Source organism: Bombina bombina, chromosome 1 (assembly GCF_027579735.1).
Source record: "Bombina bombina isolate aBomBom1 chromosome 1, aBomBom1.pri, whole genome shotgun sequence".
Classification (NCBI taxonomy): domain Eukaryota; kingdom Metazoa; phylum Chordata; class Amphibia; order Anura; family Bombinatoridae; genus Bombina; species Bombina bombina.
In genome coordinates, this window is record NC_069499.1 from 411,018,026 (window position 1) to 411,040,674 (window position 22,649).

General features: G+C 37.1%; 1 protein-coding gene across 1 annotated transcript in view; it reads right to left on the bottom strand.

Moving 5' to 3' along the window:
- Positions 1-21,955, bottom strand: part of ERMN (ermin) — a 23,449-nt gene extending 1,494 nt beyond the window's left edge. The window contains exons 1-2 of the mRNA XM_053689949.1: positions 21,300-21,955; positions 20,052-20,147 (exon numbers count right to left, since the gene is read on the bottom strand). Coding sequence (XP_053545924.1) covers positions 20,052-20,147; positions 21,300-21,525 — 322 coding nt within the window. The 5' untranslated portion in view covers positions 21,526-21,955. The remainder of the gene's footprint in view (positions 1-20,051; positions 20,148-21,299) is intronic.
- Positions 21,956-22,649: the final 694 nt, after the last annotated feature.

The window sequence follows — 22,649 nt, forward strand, 5'->3', positions numbered from 1 at the left end:
TGGTATAAGGATGTGTCTGTATCTTCCATTTCTGTAATCTATGTACAAGGGTATTCTACAGTATCACATTCCTTGTATTATTGTTGTACATTGCTGTACATCAGTATAACTCTTATGGTGAGTGATTTTTACTGTATACTCTCATATTTTAGTTCCTGTTATGTTTAATGTACTTTGGGGGCTCTGTCCTCAATCCGGTATATTCCATATTTAGGTTTGTGTTTTCTTTCACTTTTATAGGGACTCTGTGATACAGTTTGGATGTATCTGCTGGATTATCACATTAGAGGGTAAATCATTCTTTCATATGCATGTTTTGCATTCTAGTTATGTTTTTTTTCATTCTATCTAATTTTATGATTAGATGCTAGTGTGGCACTAGGGTTTCTCCTTAGTTCCTCGTACTTTTATAAAATTAACTTTTCTGAGTTTATGACAATGGTGTTGCTTTCATCTAAGCTTACTCGCCAGCATGTTCTCAGGTGCCTGGCGAGGTTCCTACTTTTTGTGATTCATTTTCCAGTACAGACATCTGAGTTTGTGGTTTCTTCACCCTCTGAGGCACTGGTTTTCAAACCTGTCCTCAGGCCTTCTTAACAGGCCACATTTTGTAGATATCTGAACTAGAGCAAAGGTGAAATAATCAGCTGATATATAAACATGGTTATTTTTCCTGATCTCACTGAAGGTAATTATGAAAACCTGGCCTGTTGGGGAGGCTTGAGAAGAAGTTTGAAAACCAGTGCTCTGGGGTGATTTGTTGTACTTATTGATTGACCAGTAATTTCTTCTCCTAAAGAAGATTGATATCCTTAGCTTTTAGGATCAAAGACCACCTGAACATGTTTCTGGGATATATACTTAGCAATCAAAAGGTCTACCCTTTTCACTTATTCTGCATAAGAAGGACATGGTTTTTCTGTAGGCTTGGTTTGTGTGGTATCCCAGGGTTCTGGAATCTGTTTCTCAAGGATACAGAACAATTTTTGGTCTGGGCAACCTGCAGAGTCTTTCTTCATCTCTTTCTTCCAAAAAAGAATAATCCTTTCAGTGTTTGTAGGATCTGGAGGTTATGGGTACAATTATTCCTATTTGGGGTTTGCATCATAGGAGACGTTTTAGAATCTACCTATACACAGCATCTCCTCTTTTTTTTCTGCAGTTATGGCTAGAGACTATAACTGTTCGGGAGTCTATTTGTCTTCAATTTCAAGGGTGTTTCCTTTGGAAAAATTGATAGTTTTGGCATCCATGGGCTGGTCCTTCACAGACTCAGTCCATCGCTTATTATCAGCAGTTCCTATCTCTATTAATGTATTGCAGTGTATGGAGACAGTAGGTCTGATTGTGACAGGCTGTCAGGATGGGGACGCATTCTTGATTTATAGAATGTATCAGGAGGTTTTGGTCGCCTCATGAGGCTCCTATTTTTGTTTGGGATATTAATGCAATATTCAGATTTGTTCGGACTTTACAGCTTTTCAACTCAATCAACCATCTTCTCAGTTAAGTATAGATCTTCTGTTTTTCAACTCAGCAGCCCTCATTTCCGGATTTATTATCTGGACGCAGATTATAGGAGTGATCAGTCTCTACCTGGAGATTCCACAATCTTGCAGTTTTGATTTGGGATTGAGTGATCCTCAGCGAATTTGAGTGATGCATCATAGGTCTATTGGGTTCTTTTCCAGTACATGGTTACAGGATACATGATGGGGTGTATTGGTCAGCTCTTTATGAATTGCATTCTACATTTTCTATTTTGTCATGCAGGTAGTTTGTCTTTCTTTTCTCAAGATGTTTATTCTGACCTGTTATTATTATCCCATTTCTCCTCCTTGGAGACTTCGGGTCTAAGAGGATTATGAAATGTTTCTTTGGATCTTTTACCTTCTGGGTTATTCAGTCTCTACCGCAGCAGATTTGTGTGTTCACTATTTTCTTTAGCTAGGGGAGTTTGTAATCTTCGTCTCTCTTCTGTGTTCTCTAGTATTTGGTGTTTATTCTTTAACACTATAAAGTTTGTGGTCTTAGACTGGTCTCCTGCCTAACGTGCGAATTATCCAGGAGCGTGTGTTTTCTTCCTTGCATCTTATACCAACTTCTTCTATGTGGAGATTATGGTAAATCTGCAGATTTTGGCAGGAGGTTATTTTGCTGAACTTGGCCTTCTGAGGATTTTAATGGCGGTACAGTGGTTGCCTTTTTGTACTTCAGTTCATTGAATTTGTTCTGTGTCTATTTCTTTGTCTGAAGAATGAGGTATACGTTGAGCTCCATTCAGGATTTTAGCTTGTTGATATTTGCATACTTTCCACTTGAGGATGTGTTTTCCTTGGTGGTGGGGAAGATTTTGGAAGTCAGGCTCTTTAGGAGATGTTTCCTGGTAAATAATTACCTGCCTTTCCTTTTTTTTTCACACTCCTTTCCTGTCATGATCTGTAGATATACCAGCCTGGAAGCAGACCCTCAGTGCAGTGGTAAGATATGAACACACCTGGGGGCCTATCTATCAAGCTATGGAGTAGTACACAAGTTATGGAGTAGCTGTCACAAAGACCGCTGCTTCATAACCCTGTCCTCCTGCTCTGAGCAGGCAGACAGGAATCACCGGAATTCAACCCGATCGAGTAGAATCAGGTTGATTGACACCCCCCTGATGGCGGCCCATTGGCCGCGAGTCTGCAGGGGGCGGCGTTGCACCAGCAGCTCTTGTGAGCTGCTGATGCAATGCTGAATACAGAGAGCATATTGCTCTTCGCATTCAGCGATATCTTGCAGACCTGATCCACACTGTCGGATCAGATCTGACATACATTTGTTAAATTGGCCTCCTGGCTTCTGAGCTTTGGGTCAGGTTACAGGATGGTGAATGGAAAAGTTGCAGCTCAGATCAGTGGACTGGAAACAATACAGGATGTATGTAAACTTGCTGAAATATATATAACTGAAAATATGTTAGAAACAGAACAAGGCAGCAGAAAACGTTATGAGCGTTGACAAGGATTCATTGTAGAGCAGTTGCAAACAGAAAGTTCAAGGCTGCAGAAAACAGGACTGGTTTTAACTCTGGGATGTAGTATATGAGCTGCAAAGTGAATTTTAAGCACAGATGATTTCTTGAATGCAGATTAGACAGTTCAAACTGAAGCAGTCAGCAAAATAAAATAGAGCAGTTTATAGGGAGTTGAGACAAGTTGAAAATGACATAGATATCCACTTTATGCAGAGTGATACAAGTACCTTATGCAGCAGTGTGATATGTTGTAGAGCTGATATACTGTATATCCACTTTCAGAGCTTGTGCACAAACATAGTAAACAGTTGCAAAGAAGTTAGAACTGAAGCAGGTAAACTCGCAGGAATCCGGTACTTGCAAAACTTGGAAACAAGATGAAAACCAGATGAATGATCCAGGGTAGGTTACACATAAAAATACAGACATAGGGGCCTATTTATCAAAGCGTCAATCTCAGTGCATTCGCCGGCATCAATACGCTCATCAGACATTGCTGATGAGTCCACATACGATCCCCTTATTTATAAAAAAAAAAAAAAAAAAAAAACGTCAAAAACACGTGTTTCAAGTATGACGCGATGAGCATCGGACTGTTGTCAACTAACAGTTATCGATGACGTGGTTATTCAGGTTTTTCCCAACTTTATTTATACCATTTAATTACTGTCCATGAACAAGCACATTTCTCTAAAGCAAATCTTTTATTTTTCATCTGTTAATATCCAAGAAATAGAGATTTGTACCTCAACAAACAATATCTCATAGAAAGTTATTTATATATTTATTTGTTATATACTTTCACATAAATTATTGTGTATTTGTAGTTCTAGAAGTCAAAAATGTACATATATCTTTTAACATACTTGTATGTATGTAGGTATATACTGTATATATGTATATATATGTATATGTGTATATATATGTGTGTGTTATGTCAGAAATACTTTGCAAACGTATTTAAATGTCCCTAAGTTCCTTTTTTTGTTCTAAACAAAGTTGTCTGTCATATATCTGTGTTTATTTATACTACTATATGTATATAGTGCAAATATATTATTATTCTGAGCAAGAATAATATGCAAATATAACATGTAATTAGGGTATCATATGTATTTATTTGCAATCAATGGATATTTTAAGAGCTGGGCCAGATTTCTCTCTGTACCCGTGTAACCACAATGGGCTGGCATATAAGATGACATTTCTTACTGACAAATCCAAGAGAAGGAAGAAATACACTGAAAATAGCATGACAGTAAAGAGGTAATTGTAATTTCTGCTGTACCTGATTCATGACAGTTTAATGTTATGTGGGCTATCCCTTTGAACTATCATCTTAAGATAATATTGAATCAAACATCAATTCGAATTTTAAAATCATTGTCTAAAATATTACACTGTGTCCTAATGTAAGCATCAATGTTTATCTTTAATACTAATTTCACATATACATACTTTCAAAGTATAATACACAATGTAACAAATGGCACTTACAAGTTCTGATGAGTGATCAATGACACAAGTATCGAGCAATTTGATTCGTTAGTGATAGTTTAAAATGTATATTTGAATCAGATTGGCTGATGTCATAAATCATGTGATTATGCATATTTCAATCAAAGTGGTGGAAAAATTCACTAGTGTGTGGGTTGTTTAGGAGTTTGTGTCATAATTGGTGCGTGGAGAGTGTGAATGAAACTCCCACAGAAAGGCGATTGACAGATGCATAAATCTAATGCAACATGAACAAAGCTGTCTCTTAAAGGCACAAAGCAATCAGACATAAGGTTTTGCAAAAAGGAGCTTCTTAAAGGGATAGCAACAATACTGGTGAGCCAGGCAACTCATGACATTTCCTTTGTGGACTCCACAGCTTGGATATTAGTCCCACAAATAAGGAATATCATGGACTATCATCACCTTAGAAAGAAAACATAATTTATGCTTACCTGATAAATTCCTTTCTTTCTTGGTGGAGATAGTCCACGAACCCGGCCGTGTTTCAAAGTTGACGACAGTTCAAGTTTGCACCTCTTTACCCGACTATGGGCTCGCTTCCATTGAGCCATAATTCCGTTTGCGTAATAAGCAATATCGTTCATCGACTGCTACCCTCATTCTAAATTTTTATTTAGAATGAGGGTAGCACCAAGTGTATACACTATAGGCCACTTGTTTCAGTAGATATTGTCTAATTATACCCTATAGAATACAACAGATAGTGCCAACTGTATCCTATAATTTGCATATTATTCTCAGTCTAATCTTTGCTATGAATACTTCATTCTATCTAGCATGTAATTGGAGTTTAGTTTAATAGTATCAGAAATTAAGCTATAATACATTCTTTTGCAGTTAGAATAAAATGTTGGTTTCTAACCGTTGATTAAATGAGGATGAAAACATTAAGCATTAGGTAAACCTGAGCAGAACTACAGTTCTGTAAATGACAAGCTACTACTGTTTCCCCATTTTCAATGTCTTCAAAGAAAAATGTCATGTAATGATGTCTAACTTATATGGAACGTTTGGCAATACATGATTCCAGGTTAAAACATGCAGTTTTCCTGTTCTAATGTTTCATTGTGGATACATAGCATCTACAAATATTTTGTTGCAAATCAAGATATTTTTTCCTGTTAGTATATGTGTTAGAGCTAAATGATATTTTGCTTTGTTAAATTCATTCCTAAGTGAACTAAAATCAGATAAGCAGCAGTCGCTAACAACTTTGTCATGCTTTTGGTCAAAATAAAAGAAAACTATTATTGGTAAGTAAAAGTAAGATCACCTGTAAGAAAACTACACTGGCTATTAGTAAATCAGAGACCAAAATTCAAGTTACTTTTGAAGACCCAAACAAGCCTTCTACAAAAATGGGCCCCAATATCTGTTGGGGATTCCGCCCCCCCCCCACATTGGGCGCCTTAAAGACCTCTACATTCACTTAGCATATGCATTAAAGATAAGTATAGAAGAAGCAGATGAGGGGCAATTGCCATCAATATTAAGTACATTCCCTTGGAGAAATTTCATTCAGCATCAAATTTCAAGGCTAAAATTAATTGTTTTGGAATTTTTTTCTTTTTTTTTTTTTTGCTACCTCTTCACATTTTCTTATTTCTGTGCACTTCACCAACAAAAGGTACCTGGTAAATAACAGTTCTTTCTATCAACCTTCATCACATTAAGTCTATTAGCGCTGCAGAATCTATTGGCGCTCTACAAATAACCGCTAATAATAATAAAGGCAAATGCTAAGTCAGCATTGGATTAGGTACTGAAGTTGCTGAATTAATCAAATTAGTTGACTCTTCTTCTGATTTAATTTCTGTATTTGCAAGAAGAATTGCATTTCAGCCATAGAAGGGGAATGATTCAATACAATTTCCATGTAAGCAGGCATTGTGTTGGAGAGTTTTAAAGGGACATTAAACCCCAAAAAAATTATTTCATGATTCAGATGGAGAATATCATTTTAAACAACTTTCTAATTTACTTCTATTATCTAATTTGCTTCATTCTCTTGATATTCTTTCCTGAAAAGCATATCTAGATAGGCCCAGCTTCTGGTTGGTGGCTGCACATAGATGCCTCGTGATTGGCTCACCCATGTGCATTGCTATTTCTTTAACAAAATATAGCCAAAGAATGAAGCAAATTAGATATTAGAAGTAAATTGGAATGTTGTTTAAAATTGTATTTTCTATCTGAATCATGAAATACATTTTTGGGGTTTAATGTCCCTGTAAGTTAATCATACTAATTTAAATATATATTTTTTTTAAATGTTTCTTAAAGCAAAAACTTTAGTAAAAAATTAATTGTACTACTAATTTGATATATATCAAGTCATTCTTGAGTTAAGTAATATTGTGCTGCTATGGACTCAGGCGGTCCTCCTGGTTGCTATGGACGCAGAGGTGTTCAAGCTGCATGGCAATGATATCGTCACGACACAACATGATTGCCGCTCTGTACACCTGGATATCTCCCTTGGTACCAACCTGGGGCTATGTAAGTAACTTCCTTTCATACTTGCATTGCCCAAGCATAGGTGTTTCTTTTGTGCTCCTGGGTGCTGTATTTCTTGTATTACTGGATTGCCATATCGTTACTGAACTCTGCCTGTCGGACCACTCTGCTTGCTTAACCCTTGTATTGCTGGATTGCTTTATCATTACTGAACTCTGCCTGTCTGACTACTCTGCCTGCTTAACCCTTGTATTGCTGGATTGCCTTATCATTGCTGAACTCTGCCTGTTCCTGACCATTCTTTTGGTTAACCCCTGAACTATTATTCTGCTGGATTGCCGGATGCTGCCAGTCTTGACCATTCTTTGCCTTTATCTTATTTCCATGAAGGACTGCCCTGTCTGCCGTGAGTACTGCTTACCTCATTTCATAAACTCACTCTGTTCTGGGATATTTCCTATCCTTCCACTTGAAGCCGGGATAAGACTACTGGCCAAGTTTGGTCTGATAGAGAAATATCCAACAAGCATTACATTATACTTCGGCCATGGACCCAAATGAGGTAGCAAGACCAATCACTCTTCAGGGACAGATGCTGAGAACCCATACCATACACTTGCAGAATGTGGATTCTAAACTATAGGCTATAACCGCTATGCTCTCCTCACTGGTTGCAGAGAAGAACGTTACTCCTGTTCATACACAGCCAGTCCCAGCTGCTAGTGCTGCAACTTATTCCCCTGCTTCTGGAAGTATACCCCGGATACCATTGCCTGACAAGTATGATGGTACTACTGATTGTAGGTGTTCTCTCTATGATTGCAGGCTGCACGTTCGCAAAGTCTCATCAGTCAAAGATCACTTTTATCATTTCTTTATTGAAAGACAAGGCCCTAGCCTGGGTCTCTCCCCTTTTGGAACAGTGCGCTCAACTCCTGAACAATGCTGATGCCTTCATTTCTGCTTTATCTTCTGTTTGGAACCTCCGGCAGCGCTTCTGCTGCAGAGTTCTCTCTCTTGGATCTCTGCCAGAGCAATAGAACTGTGGCACAAAATGCCATTGAGCTTTGTACCTTGGCACTTGAGACCAGTTGGGATGGCATTGCTCTTAAGGCGGTCTTTAGGAGAAGCTTGCATGAGCCCATCATGGACGAGCTTACTTATCTTGATGCTCCATCTTCCCTGGATGAATTCATAACACTGTGTATCAGTCTGGATTCTATTTAAGGAGAGACAAGCTGAGAGAGACAGAATCCGTAGAATCCCTCCCTCTCATCCTCCTACCCGTTCGGTCTCTAGACTATCCTCTACCCCTTCAGCACCTCCAGTTACCTCTGTAGAGGAACCCATGGATCTCTACTCCCTCAAGTTTACCGAATCTGAAAGACAGAGAAGAAGGAGATTGAGACTGTGGGGCATATTTATCAAGCTTGATGCCCTGTGCTTTTGGCAAGCCGATGTTCTATAACCTGTCCACCTGCTCTGAGGGGGCGGACAGACATTGTCAGAAATCAACCCGATCGAATACGGCGGTATTGCACCAGCAGTTCCACAAGAACTGCTGGTGCAATGATAACTGCCAACAGCATATGCTGTCAGCATTTATCAATGTGCAGCGGATATGATCTGCAATATCGGATCATGTCCGCTCGCACAATAATAATTCGGCCCCTGTGTTTCTATTGTGGTTCTAATTCACATCAACTTAAGAATTGTGATATTCTGCCGGGAAAACCCAATGCTTATAGGATAAAATTGGGGTACCTCTAAGCGTTGTCACTACTAAATCCCCCCACTCTTCTTGGATCCTGGTACCTGTTACCCTTCCCTTTCTTCAGAATTCTGTCCACGCTCAAGCCTTTATTGATTTAGAGGCAGCTGGAAATTTTCTTGATCATCGTTTCATGATTCAGGCAGGGTTGCCTCTTCTGCAGAAAAACTATTTCTTAAAATAACTACTCTGGGTGGTACTCCTCTTGGATCAGGTTTAATCCATTTCAAATCTGCACCCCTAACCATGACTGTGGGAGTCCTTCATACCGAACAGCTGCAGTTTGATGTAATTCATTCCCCAGCACAACCAATTATTTTAGGTCTTCCTTGGCTTCATATACACAATCCACAGTTCAACTGGACTGGGGGACAGTTGGCCTCCTGGGGTACATCCTGCTTCCACTCCGGTCTGGCTAAGTTTACTCCACTGCACCACATCCCCATAGCCAGCCTACAGACCCCTTCAAGCCTTCACTCAGTATATGCAGATTTTACAGATGTGTTTGAAAAGAAAGCAGCTGATGTGCTGCCACCCCACCAACCTTACAACTGCAAAATTGACCTCTTTCCTGGAGCCCTACTTCCTAAAGGGAGGACTTATCCGCTCTCCAAAGCTTAAACCAAGGCCATGAAGGAATATATACAAGAGAACCTAGCTAAAGGTTTTATTCGCCCTTCCTCTTCTACTGCCGGGACTGGCTTCTTTTTTGTCAGTAAAAAGGATGGACTACAGAGCCCTTAACAACATCACTATCTAGAATCGCTATCCTATGCCTTTAAATACTGAACTATACTATTCACTCCAAAATGTTCGCTACTTCACTAAGTTGGACCTACGTGGGGCGTACAATTTAATTTGTATCTTCCCAGGAAATGAATGGAAGACTGCCTTTAATACGAGATCTGCTGGGATTCTCCAACTATTACCACAAGTTTATAAAGAACCTCTCCCAAATAGTCGCTCCACTCACTGAACGACTAATCGAAACAGAGACTGCAAGAATTGGCCTCCTGTAGCCGTAGATGCTTTCTCTCAAATGAAAAAGGTATTTTGCTCTGCTCCTGTGCTCTGTCATCCTGATCCTGACTTACAGTTCACTTTAGAGGTTTAAACCTCTGAGATAGGAGCTGGAGCAGTTTTAACCAAAAGTGATCCTTTAACCTCCAAGTTGCATCCTGTAGCCTTTTTCTCCAAACACTTTACTACTGCTGAAAATAATTACGATGTGGGTAATCGTAAACTCTTAGCCGTTAAGATGGCCTTGACTGAATGGCGTCATTGGCTGGAGGGCACCTCAACCCCATTCAGATTCTCACTGACCACAAGAATCGGACGTATCTAGAGACTGCTCATCTACTCAATCCTTGACAGACCAGGTAGGCCTTATTCTTTTCCCGTTTTAACTTTGTAGTCTCTTATCTTCCTGGGACCAAGAATAAAAAGGCTGACACCCTTTCCTATTAGTTTCCTTAGTCTAGTGACTCTTCTGAAGCTTCTATCGAACACATCATGTGTGGTTGCTCAACTTAACACCTCTCTGCTTCAAAGAATGCAAGGTGCCCAAGCTTGGAAGCCTCCTGAATCCCCTGTGGCTCCTGAGATCTTCTTTGTACCTCTGAACCTTCACACTCCTGTGCTATCTTGGGCTCATGACAGCAAACTATCAGGACATCCTGGTTCGACAATAACCTTTAAGCTTCTTTCCCAACATGTATGGTGGCCTACCATGAAGTCTGATTCTTAGGATTATGTAAAGGCCTGCATGACTTGTGCTGCCAATAAGATTCCCTGATCATTGCCTCATGGCTTACTCCAACCATTGTCCATTCCCAAACATGGATTTTATCGTGGATCTCCCTCCTTCCGACCACCATATGGTTATATGGGTTGTGGTGGATCGATTCTCCATGCTTGCTCATTTTGTGCCCTTGGTCAAATTACCTACTGCCCAAGAGTTGTCAAGTCTGTTTCTTCTTCATGTGGTACGCCTTCATGGTATACCTGTAAATATAGTCTTCCACCTTCTGGAGAGCTTTTTGCAAAATGATTGGGACCACTGTATCCTTGTCTTCTGGCCATCATCCTCAGACCAATGGTCTTACGGTGAGGACGAATCAAGATCTTGAAACCTATCTCAGAGCCTATGTCAATTCTCAGCATACCAATTGGTCAGGATTCTTGCCCCTAGCTGAACTGACAAGGAACAGTCATTGGCACTCTTCTCTACTATGCTCTCCATTTCAAGCTGCAGACGGTTACCAACCCTGTCTCTTCCTTCTTTCAGCTCAGTCTACTGTAGTTCCTGCTGCTGACAGTCGTTTCACTGACCTTACTACTCATTGGCAGCGTATACACTCTGTTACATTCAGCTGTTTCCGGATACAAGGGCATGCTGACTATCATTGAGCTACTATTCGTGCCTTTACTGTTGGTGAGTGAATCTGGGTCTCTAATCGACACATTTGCTTATGTCAGCCTTGCCACAAATTGGGTCCTCGCTACATCGGTCCCTACAAGATCCTCAAAAGAGTATCTCCTGTTGCCTAAAAAGTGGTTTTACCCAGAGCCCTGCACATTCATCCAGTCTTCCACATCTCTTTGCTCAAGCCCTACATCACAAACAGATTTACTTTATTCAGACCTCCTCCACCACTCTTGGTTCATGATGAGCCGGAGTATGAGATTGCCAAGATCCTAGACTCCAGGTACAGATGCAGGCAACTTCAGTACTTTGTGCACTGGAAGGGTTACTCTGTGGCAGATCGTTCCTGGGTTCTTGTCCGTCATCTCAGGTGTCATACTGCACATCCCACCAAGCCTATATAGGGCCCAGAGGTACCCTTTGAGAAGGTGGCTCTGTCCCGCCGTTCTGCTGTGGCCATTGCCATAGATGCAAGCGGTCCTCCTGGTTGCTTAAATGCGGCGGTGTTCAAGCTGCACGGTGATGATGTCATCACGACCCGACATGATTGCCACTCTGTACACCTGGATATCTCCCTTGGCACCAACCTGGGTCTATGTAAGTAACTTCCTTTCATACTTGCATTGCCCAAGTATAGGTGTTTCTGTGTGTGCTCCTGGGTGCTGTATTACTGGATTGCCTTATCATTGCTGAACTCTGCCTGCTTAACCCTTGTATTGATAGAATGCCTTATCGTTGCCAGATTCTGCAAGTCTTGACCATTCTCTGCCTTCATCTTATTGTCATGAAGGACTGCCCTGTCTGCCGTAGGTACTGCTTACCTCATTTCATAAACTCACTCTGTTCCTATCCTTCCACTTGAAGCCGGGATAAGAAGACTACTGGCCAAGTTTGGTCTGATAGAGAAATATCCCACGAGCATTACATGTATTTGATAGAAGAGTTTAATTTTAGGCACAGTAAAGCAAAGATTAAATAGTACTTTGTGCTACAATATATCATGTAGAGCCAGACCTGTGTTAGAATGGGCTAAAATTAATGTTACTAAAGAGTATAATCCTTTATTTGCCTAAAACACACTATAGTCTCTCATTAAAAGACTTCTTGATATGGTGAGGCCAGCAAAATTTGCATTGTAATAAATTATATTTGAAGTACTTAGCAAAAAACTTATGTTAAAGCCAAGGAAGTTCCTAACTTAAACTGCTTCCATTCCCCCTAGTCTTGTCATTGATCATATCATGAAACGGTCCCTAAGGATTAGTAGGGCATTTTAAGTTATTAATTTCCTTCCTTTTATACATTTGATTGAAAACTTAAACTCTATCTTTAACCCCGTCATGCCGGAAACAAGTGTTTAACATCAGAAGGAAGTTCCGATGTAACACTTACTGGAAAAATGAAATAACGTGATCGTCTGTGCAATCACATGATTTCAAGGCCTTGATCGGATCAGGCTTGGACTGCCTAAAACGCTAGGCAATGCCCCCAGTCTGATTTTCCATTCCCTAAGAGGAGACTGCAGGACTCCATATAATGTAGAACATTCCATGCCGTCCTAATGGCATTAAAGCCCAGCACTCTAAGGACGCCATGAATCGGTTAATATAAATTTGTTGCCTATTGGTTTTCTTGTCTTTCCTTAAAAAATTCAAACAAATATACATTTTAGAAAAGAAAATTGTTTAAGAAAAGATGTTTTTCTTTACTTCTAAAATTTAAATAAATTTAAATGGACAGTAAAAACCTTGTAATTACAAGACATTTCGGTTGTGTTTCTATATAATAACATATCGGCCAAGTCTTAACATTTTTTAAACAAATTAACATCCTTTTAACTGCAATTTGTTTCAAAAACCAAATTTCACCCGCCATTTGCATAATTTGGAGGAGTAATAAAATTAATTGTTTTGAAGCTGTTTCCTTATAAAGTCACTAATGGGACATATATGTAGTAGAGTTAGCCTTGAAAGGTCAGCAGGGTGCATTTCATGTTCTGAAATTTAGAAATTGCTAATTTTTCTGAGCAATATTACATGAAAATAAAATGTAAATAAAAAAGAATACATTGCAGAGTTGTTTTGTTACACATAACTAAACATAAACTAAAATACTGTTCATTTAACTTGCAAGCTGTATGCAGATCAAGTTTATTTAAAGTTCACAATACACTTATTTACTAGACTCAAAAGTAATGTTACAAAACTAGAAGCAAATTCAAGTTAAATTATAGTAAAAACATTTCAGTTTAATTTGTATTTGCTGCAAACTGAGAATGTATATCCGGTGAGATTTACTACCCAAGAGAGCTCCATTACATTTTATGTTGAATAGCTTGAAACATGAGTGATGCAGCATAGCTGTAAAAAGCTGACTAGAAAATATCACCTCAACCTCTCTATGTAAGACATGGAAGATATTTTACCTCAAAATGTCCTCAGTAGCCACATTCCATTGTAAAGGGAATTTAAGCAGCCAATCAAGAGGCATATACCAGAATTTGCAAGGCAGTGTGCATCTGGCATGTGCAACACAGTTACTTTAATTCCCTTAATTTAAGGAAGTTTATTATGAAATCCTATGAGCTTTCAGTAAAAATACAATGAGATCACAGCAAAGCATTGGTAATGCTGATTGCAGGCTCCCTCTGCTGACAGACTCCTGGATTGTAGGTACATTGCTAATTTGCTAAAGATGAAGCCCCCGACTATGGGCTAGATTGGGAGTGGCGCATTAACTGTTGCACGCGAGCAATAAGGGGTATATCGCAGCTCTTTATGCTCCTTGGAAGTAGCGTACATATTACTTGTTGAAAGTGAATGCATTCGCTTGCGCTCAATTTAATTTAACACGCATTGGGTTAGTGCAAAATCAGAGCTCTGGTTAACAGTTATGCAAGACAAAAAAGTGGCACAAAGCACATCAAAAATATATTTTAAAGTACAGTTACACCCATAATAACACTGTCTGATAAAATTATTAAAAAGTTATAAATATATGAGGTCTCAGGTGTTAGAATAAAAAAAGCAGGTAGAGATACATACATACTGTACATACATACACATGTCTAAATATGTATATGAATGTATATATATATATATATTATTATTCTTTATTTATAAAGCGCCAACAGATTCCGCAGCGCTGCCCATGGGTACAAGGATAACAGTACAGTGGAGAAACAATACGATAAGACACAAAATTTTACAGACAAATACAGGGGGAGTTGAGGGCCCTGTTCCCGTGGGAACTTACAATCTAGATGGGTAGGAGGATTTATATACAGTGCATATATATATATATATATATATATATATATAATGTGTGTGTTTTACTGTATATTTACTGTACATATTTCTGTCATGTAATTGGCAAGAGTCCATGAGCTAGTGACGTATGGGATATACAATCCTACCAGGAGGGGCAAAGTTTCCGAAACCTCAAAATGCCTATAAATACACCCCTCACCACACCCACAATTCAGTTTTTACAAACTTTGCCTCCTATGGAGGTGGTGAAGTAAGTTTGTGCTTAGATTCTATGTTGATATGTGCTTCTCAGCATTTTGAAGCCTGATTCCTCTCAGAGTACAGTGAATGTCAGAGGGATGTGAAGGGAGTATCACCTATTGAATGCAATGGTTTTACTCACGGAAGATCTATTTCATAGGTTCTCTGTTATCGGTCGTAGAGATTCATCTCCTACCTCCCTTATTCAGATCGATGATATACTCTCATATTCCATTACCTCTACTGATAACTGTTTCAGTACTGGTTTGGCTATCTGCTATATGTGGATGGGTATCTTTTGGTAAGTATGTTTTTATTACTTAAGACACCTCATTTTATGTATTAATATAAAGTTCTAAATATATGTATTGTACTTATATTTGCCATGAGTCAGGTTTATGTATATTTCCTTTTGCAGACTGTCAGTTTCATATTTGTGAAAAGCTTTTTTTTAGGAAAAACATTTTTTTCTTACCTGGAGTATAGCCTTTTTTGCAAATTGACTGTTTTTCATTAAATTTCGCGGGCAAAATTAGGCTCGCGAGGGTGCAAAATGCCAAAGTATATTGCGTCATTCTTGGCGTAAGATTTTTTGTGCAAAGTTACGGTCGATAACACAAAATTCGTCATTTCCGGCGTCTTAGTTGATGCCGAGTTACTTTCACAAGGTTGCGTCTTCAATGATGCAAGTGTGTCATTTCCGAATGATGGAACATTCCAATGTTCTTCATTTACAGGAAAATGTCCTTTTTTTCTTAAATACATATTTCTATATATATATATATCTGTATATACCTATACCTACATATCAATTCCTATATACAGTATATATATATATATATATAATTTTTGCAAAAAGAGAGCACTCACCGGGACTAACACTTATACAGCATATCAAGCTTTTATTTATACAGGTGACGTTTCGGGATTCCAACCCCGTCCTCAAACCGGTTGGAATCCCCGAAACGTCACCTGTATAAATAAAAGCTTGATATGCTGTATAAGTGTTAGTCCCGGTGAGTGCTCTCTTTTTGCAAAAATTCTGAATGTTCTTTGGATGCACCCTGGGCGGCTGGGATATAAAGTGAGTGCAGAGTTCCCCAGAGACTGTTATATATATATATGTATAGATATGTATTTTACATGAACAGTGTCAGATATATATGTAGAAATATATATATTTCATAATAACATTATTTTATATGCGAACAACATAGGAATATAAAATATGCATTTTGTGCATTGCGTTTTGCAATGTAGATCTTAACGCGGTCGGGTTAGCACACATGAGAATTTAGTATTTGCATTATTGAAATATTACATATAAAATATTTGTAAAAATATTCTGTATATTTTACAGTATGTTTAATAATTTTTTTATATATTTAATATTTCAATAACACGCCTTAAGATTACTATTTTCATGTGCGAGACACGCTGCACAAAATGCATATCTTACCTTCCTATGTTCTGCAGATAGAAACTAATGTACTTTTTATTATGAAAAAAAAATATATATATATATATTTATATATGATAATGTTCATGTAAAATGCACATCTATACCTATATATCTATAGGAATAGATATGCAGGTATAGGTATAATATATATATATATATATATATATAATGTGTGTACATTGGAGCCCTTTGGAGTCAAATACCTGAAAACATGGAAAATCATTTTTGATCACTATTGATATTTAATAATATGTTCTACTGTGTAATGTAATGTAAATATTGTACATTCCAATGTAGTTCACATAGGGGAATATGTTCTATGTATTTTTAAATAGATATTTTATATATATATATATATATATATAATCATATAATAAAAATAACTTCAGATATATATATTTATTTAAGGACATATAGAACATTTTATTCTATGTGAAGAACATTGAAAATTAAATATTCATATTTCATGGTTGGTTGAGCGCATATAGTAAAACGCGATCAGATTAGGGCACCATTGAAGCCTATGGGGAATGCGTTTACATGTTCGCGATATTTCAAGTTCCACTTTTTGTGCGCATTGGGTTAGCGCTTGTGCACAAACTTTTTACTTTCAACTTGTAATAAGAGCGCAAAAAGCTTCTATCCATCGCTGTTTATATTAGAGCATTAGAGATAAATAGTGTTCCACTCGTAAACTAGCCCTAAGTTATAAACATCAAACTACCAACGTCCATTATTTCAAGTCAAAAACCATCAGGCATGCAAAGTTTCATGAAAATACATTCAGTCATGTCAGTTGTAGAACATGCAACAAATCCCTATTTAAAGTCAATTACATTTTTCTAAAAAGACTACTTCTTTCTACATTCAATAACTTTAAAATGGCTTCAACTATTTAAGTTGAGATTACAAGTGGTGCGGGATTTAATGATCCCGCTCAATCATTAACTGCGCTAGAAGTAAGCTTTTTGCGTGCATTGGGTTGTACTCGTATTACAAGTAGAAAGAAAAGTGTGTTGGCTCGCATGGGAACTGAACGAGCGTAAAAAGCCTAGCTTACAATATCACGTGCGTGATAACCTATTTCCCTTTGAAGTCAATGGAGAAAAAAAAGTGAAAATGAAACCTAACACCCTACTTGCACACAAACCTGATCACATATTCTCAAATATGCTAACCTGACTTGAAAATATGAATATTTCACAATCCAATGTTCTTCACATATGTTTACAGAATGTGTTCTATTTATTCATAAATTCATATTTCTATATATCTGATGGTATTTGATCTGTAAATACTTATATAAGCACATAAATACATATGTACAAACACACACACACACACATATATATATATATATATATATATATATACACATACATATTTAGACATGTAAATGTATGTATCTCTATGTTAAAGTCCTTTGCCTGCCTTTTTTTTTTCTAACACCTGAGACCTCATATGTTCGAGCCCTTTTTTGTGCTATGTTTTTTTATTTTTTAATATTTTTTATTAGATAGTGTTGTTATGAGTGTAACTGTACTTTGTAATGTCTTTTTTATGTGTTTTGTGACGCTTGTTTTGTTTCGCAAAACAGTTAACCAGAGCTCTGAGGTCGCACTAGCCCAATGCACGTTAACTTCATTTGTGATCAAGCGATCAAAGTTTTTGAACTTGTAATACGAGTAAAAAATCTGATGTGCGCAAATAGCTTGCACACAACAGTTAGCGTGTCACTCGTAATCTTGCCCTTAATAGGCAGTTTTGTAGTCACTAGTTATAGCTACAAAACTGTCAAATTTACTGTGCAGCTATAAAATACTGCGGGTATCATATGATCCTTTTATATACACCTGGATGCTAATATGTACTGGAGGAACTAACATTAAAAGGACAGGAAACCCATACATTTTATTTTATTATTCATACAGAGTGTACAATTTTAAGTAACTTTCCAATTTACTTCTAGTATCATTTGTTGAGGTAGCAGTAATGCAGTACTAGGAGTTAGTGGAACACATTGGGTGAACCAATGGCAAGAGGTCACTAATCCACAACTGACTAGGCCGACCATATTGCCGCTTTAAGAAGGAACACATATGAAAAATACATATGTGAGGGTTCTTATGCAAAACCATTTCTTTAAACAGCCCTGAAAACAGCCCTGACATATGTATTTTTCATATGTGTCCCTTTTTAAAGCAGCAATATGGTCAGCCTACAACTGACCCTACCTAGATATGCTTTTAAATGCTACATTAACATGAACAGTGATCTAAAATATATCTTTGGACCTGTATTATAATCTGTCACCTGCCACATGCACTCTGGACTCATCTGTTGCATTCACCTTACTTCCATTAGCAGCCACCATTGTGACCTAATACCCCTGTTCCAGAGCCCTTGCGGGGCAGGTTCGCACATGCAAGCCTGCTTCCAGCACTGTAAGAAGTGTTCGCTCTCTGTGATTGACAGTCCCTTTTCTCGTGCGATTGGTCGCACATTGCACCTTCATCAGAGTGTGTAATGATGCATACCGGCAAGCGGATCTCTTGCTAATTTACAAACATTGTTGCAAAACTGCTGCCATATAGTGCTTCAGACACGTGCACACTCCTGAACTTACCTTCCTGCTTTTCAACAAAGGATAACAGGAAAACATAGACAATTTGATAATAGTAGTAAATTGGAAAGTTGTTTAAAATTGTACGTTCTATCTGAATAATAACAACATAATTTGGGTTTTATGTCCCTTTAACTTTACCTAGCCCTAAAACTCATTCACTAAACTCCACCCATGAATCCTCTCACTGGCCTATGCTTATTTTTTTTTCCATTTGTTTCAGACATTCCCAGTTTAACTAGACATTAATTTTCATCAGTTGATAAAATTCTCATCTGCTGATTAAAAATCTGTTGGGGATCCGAATATATATTTTGCCCCGACTAATTGAATGTATAATTCATTTTACCAAAAGAAAAAAAAAAAGATGATGCTTAAAATTCTTGTGAATATTCTTATAAACACCAAAACATTAATATACCTTAAAGGGACATGAAACCCAAAATGTTTCTTTCATGATTCAGATAAAGAATACAATTTTATACATCTTTTCAATTTACTTCAATTATTTAATTTGCTTCCTTCTCTCGTTATCCTATGCTGAAAGGTTTATCTAGGAAAGCTCAGAAGCAGCAAAGAATCTAGGTTCTAGCTGCTGATTGGTGGCTGCATATATATATATATATATATATATATAAACCGATTGTCATTGGCTCACCCATGTGTTCAGTTAGAAACTAGTAGTGCATGGCTGCTCCTTCAACAAATGATAATAAGAGAATGAAACAAATTAGATAATAGAAGTAAATTAGAAAGTTGTTTAAAATTGTATTCTCTATCTGAATCATGAAAGAAATATTTTGGGTTTCATGTCCCTTTAAAGTGTGACGTTATTACAGTGATTATCCATTGTTGATTTTTTTGAGGTATTTGATATTAAAAGGGACCTAAAAACTCATTTTTCATTATTCAAATAGATCTTGTGATTTTAAACAACTTTCCAATTTACTTCTACTATCTAATTTGTTTTGTTCTCTTGATATCCTTTGTTGAAATGAATACCTAGGTAGACTCAGGAGCTGTTGATTGGTGGCTGCATATATGTATCTTTTCTTTCAGCTAGCTCCCAGTAGTGCATTGCTACTTCTTCCACAAAGGATACCAAGAGAATGAATCAGATTAGATTAGAAGTAAATTGTTTAAAATTGTATTCTCTACCTGAATCATGAAAGAACATTTTGGGATTTTATGTCCTCTTCAGTTACCCTTAATAAAAAAAATCATGAGCATGAAGATATTATCCAAGTATAACAACATATGGTCCCACCTAATATATTATTGCAATCCTGTTCTTCAGTTTCTGTTTCCTGGATGTGGATGTCTTTACTTTCATTTTCATGTTGTATACTGCTTTCCAGTTGTTCTGAAACATGAAAGAGCACTTTACTATGTATATCGAGTCAGTAATAATATTTAACTGCATTTAATAAAGCTCATTTCCTATCTTCCAGAGCCTGAAGTCAGGCAGTGTGGCTCATTATTTGTATTTTCTCTTCCAGAACACACCACCTGTGATCACAATATGAAAGAATAAGTTCCCACTGAGTTTATAAAAGGTTAGTTTAAAGACTATTTAGAATTATTATTTAAAGGGATACTAAACCAGTTTTTTTCTTTCATGATTCAGATAGAGCATGCAATTTTAAGCAATTTTCTAATTTACTACTATTGTCAATTTTTCTTCGTTCTCTTGCTATCTTTATTTGAAAAAGCAGAAATGTAAGGTTAGGAGCCGGCCCATTTTTGGTTCAGAACCTGGGTAGCGATTGCTGATTGGTGGGTGCATTTAGCCACCAATCAGCAAATGCTACTCAGGTGTTAAACCAAAAATGGGCCGGCTCTTAAGCTTACATTCCTTCTTTTTCAAATAAAGATAGCAAGAGAACAAAGAACAATTGATAATAGGAGTAAATTAGAAAGTTGCTAAAAATTGCTTGTTCTATCTGAGCCATGAAAGAAAAAATTTGGGTTAAGTATCCCTTTAAAGAGTAGTAAAAGAAACATTGTTTAATGTGCAAATAAAACATTGACATCAAATACTATATCCTAAGAGTGCCCATACTTTAGTGAGAGAGGTTGTACTTTTTTGTGAAGTTTGACAATGTGAGCTACTTTTCCCAGTGCATAAGAAACTCTTTTTTTTTTTTTTTTTTAAATGAGGCCCCATGTAGTAGTGCAGAATATATACATTTTTTTTTGAGTCCATACTAATACTACTGTCTGAGATTGAAATGGGAAATCATATAACTGTCCTGACATGTACTGGTTGATCCCACTCTACACCTTCTCTATCCAACCATACTTTTACATGTTTTGTAAATCTATTTTAAAAGGTGTTATATCTGAATCAACAAATAAGAAAATGATTGTTATTAAGGATGTCATGCTATGACATCAATTAAATTATTGGGATTGGAAATATGTAAATTAGTGCACACTATGAAGTGTATTCAAGCTTGGCAAGTCTGCAGGTTTAAGTGCTCATTTTGTCATTATGGCTTATGTTAGAAAATACCTTCTTCTGTCTTTATCTCTGTATGCAGGTCAGGAATTGCAGACTGATCATTGTTCCCAAGGTGGCTACAGATGTTTTCTTCAGTAGGAGTTATGCTGGAATCACATTCAGATATTTCACACAATTTGGGTGTAGTTATCTCAGCACTGTTGTCAGTTATTTGTACTGGAATTGCTGATGATGGCACAGCCTCATTATTTTCGGCAATATTTGCATTTTCCGCCATTTCTCTTTACTTATAGTTTCCTTCAGTTGTTCATCACCAGCGAGTAAATTAAAACAGCAAATAATGCTCCAAAGGGACAGCAGCTTATTCTTCTTGTGACAACATAAGACACCAGCAAAAGGAACCCAATGTCATTCTGAGGATTTTTCAGATGTCGCAGATATCCTGTTTCCAGTTAAGAAATTGCTATAATAAAAATGGCATGCACCCTCCTTTCATTATAAATGAGCAACTAAAGAAACTGTGCTTTTGTGCATGAGTCCAATAATTGTTATGCAGCTTTTAGGCCAATGGTAACAGAGATTTTGTATTCTTACAATAATCGGTCTTTGTGAATTCAGTGTAAACAGCAGCATCAATTGTTCTTAATCTTTAATCCCTAGCAAGTGACCAACATTAGTCACATTTCTATGCAACCAGCTTAAACATAACAATACTTATTTTGTTCTTGTTAATCTTTGGAACAAAAGTATTTAGATGGTTGGTTCATATTTTCAAAGATTACTATCATAGTTCACACATACAACTTTTAACATATGGAAAAAGTAACTAAGATGCTGCTACACTAAATGTTTACACAAATATAATTTTGTATTTTTTTTTAGGAATATTCTAACGCCAAAATGCATAGCATGATTATAGAAAACATATCTTTAAGGGACATAAAACACAGATTTTTTCTTTCATGATTCAGATACAGCATGCTATTTTAAACAATTTTCCAATTTACTTCTGTTCTCTGTAATTTGCTTCTTTCTTTTGGTATCCTTTGTAGAAGGAGCAGCAATGCATAACTGGGAGATAGTTAATGCATTGGGTGAGCCAATAACATGAGGCATATATGTGCAGCCACCAATCAGCAGCTCCTAAGCCTACCTAGGTATCCTCTTCAACAAATGATACAAAGGTAATAAAACAAATTTAAATAATATAAGTAAATTAGAAAGCTGTTTAAAACCACATGTTGTATCTGAATCATAAATAAAAAAAATAGGTTTAATGTGCCTTTAATGTATTAAAGGTCCTTAACTGATCCAAAGCATGTTAGTTGATTGAGAAAGAGTATATGGAACTTGTTTTACACTAACAATTTATCCTGACTTTACTCAGTATATGGAAATGCT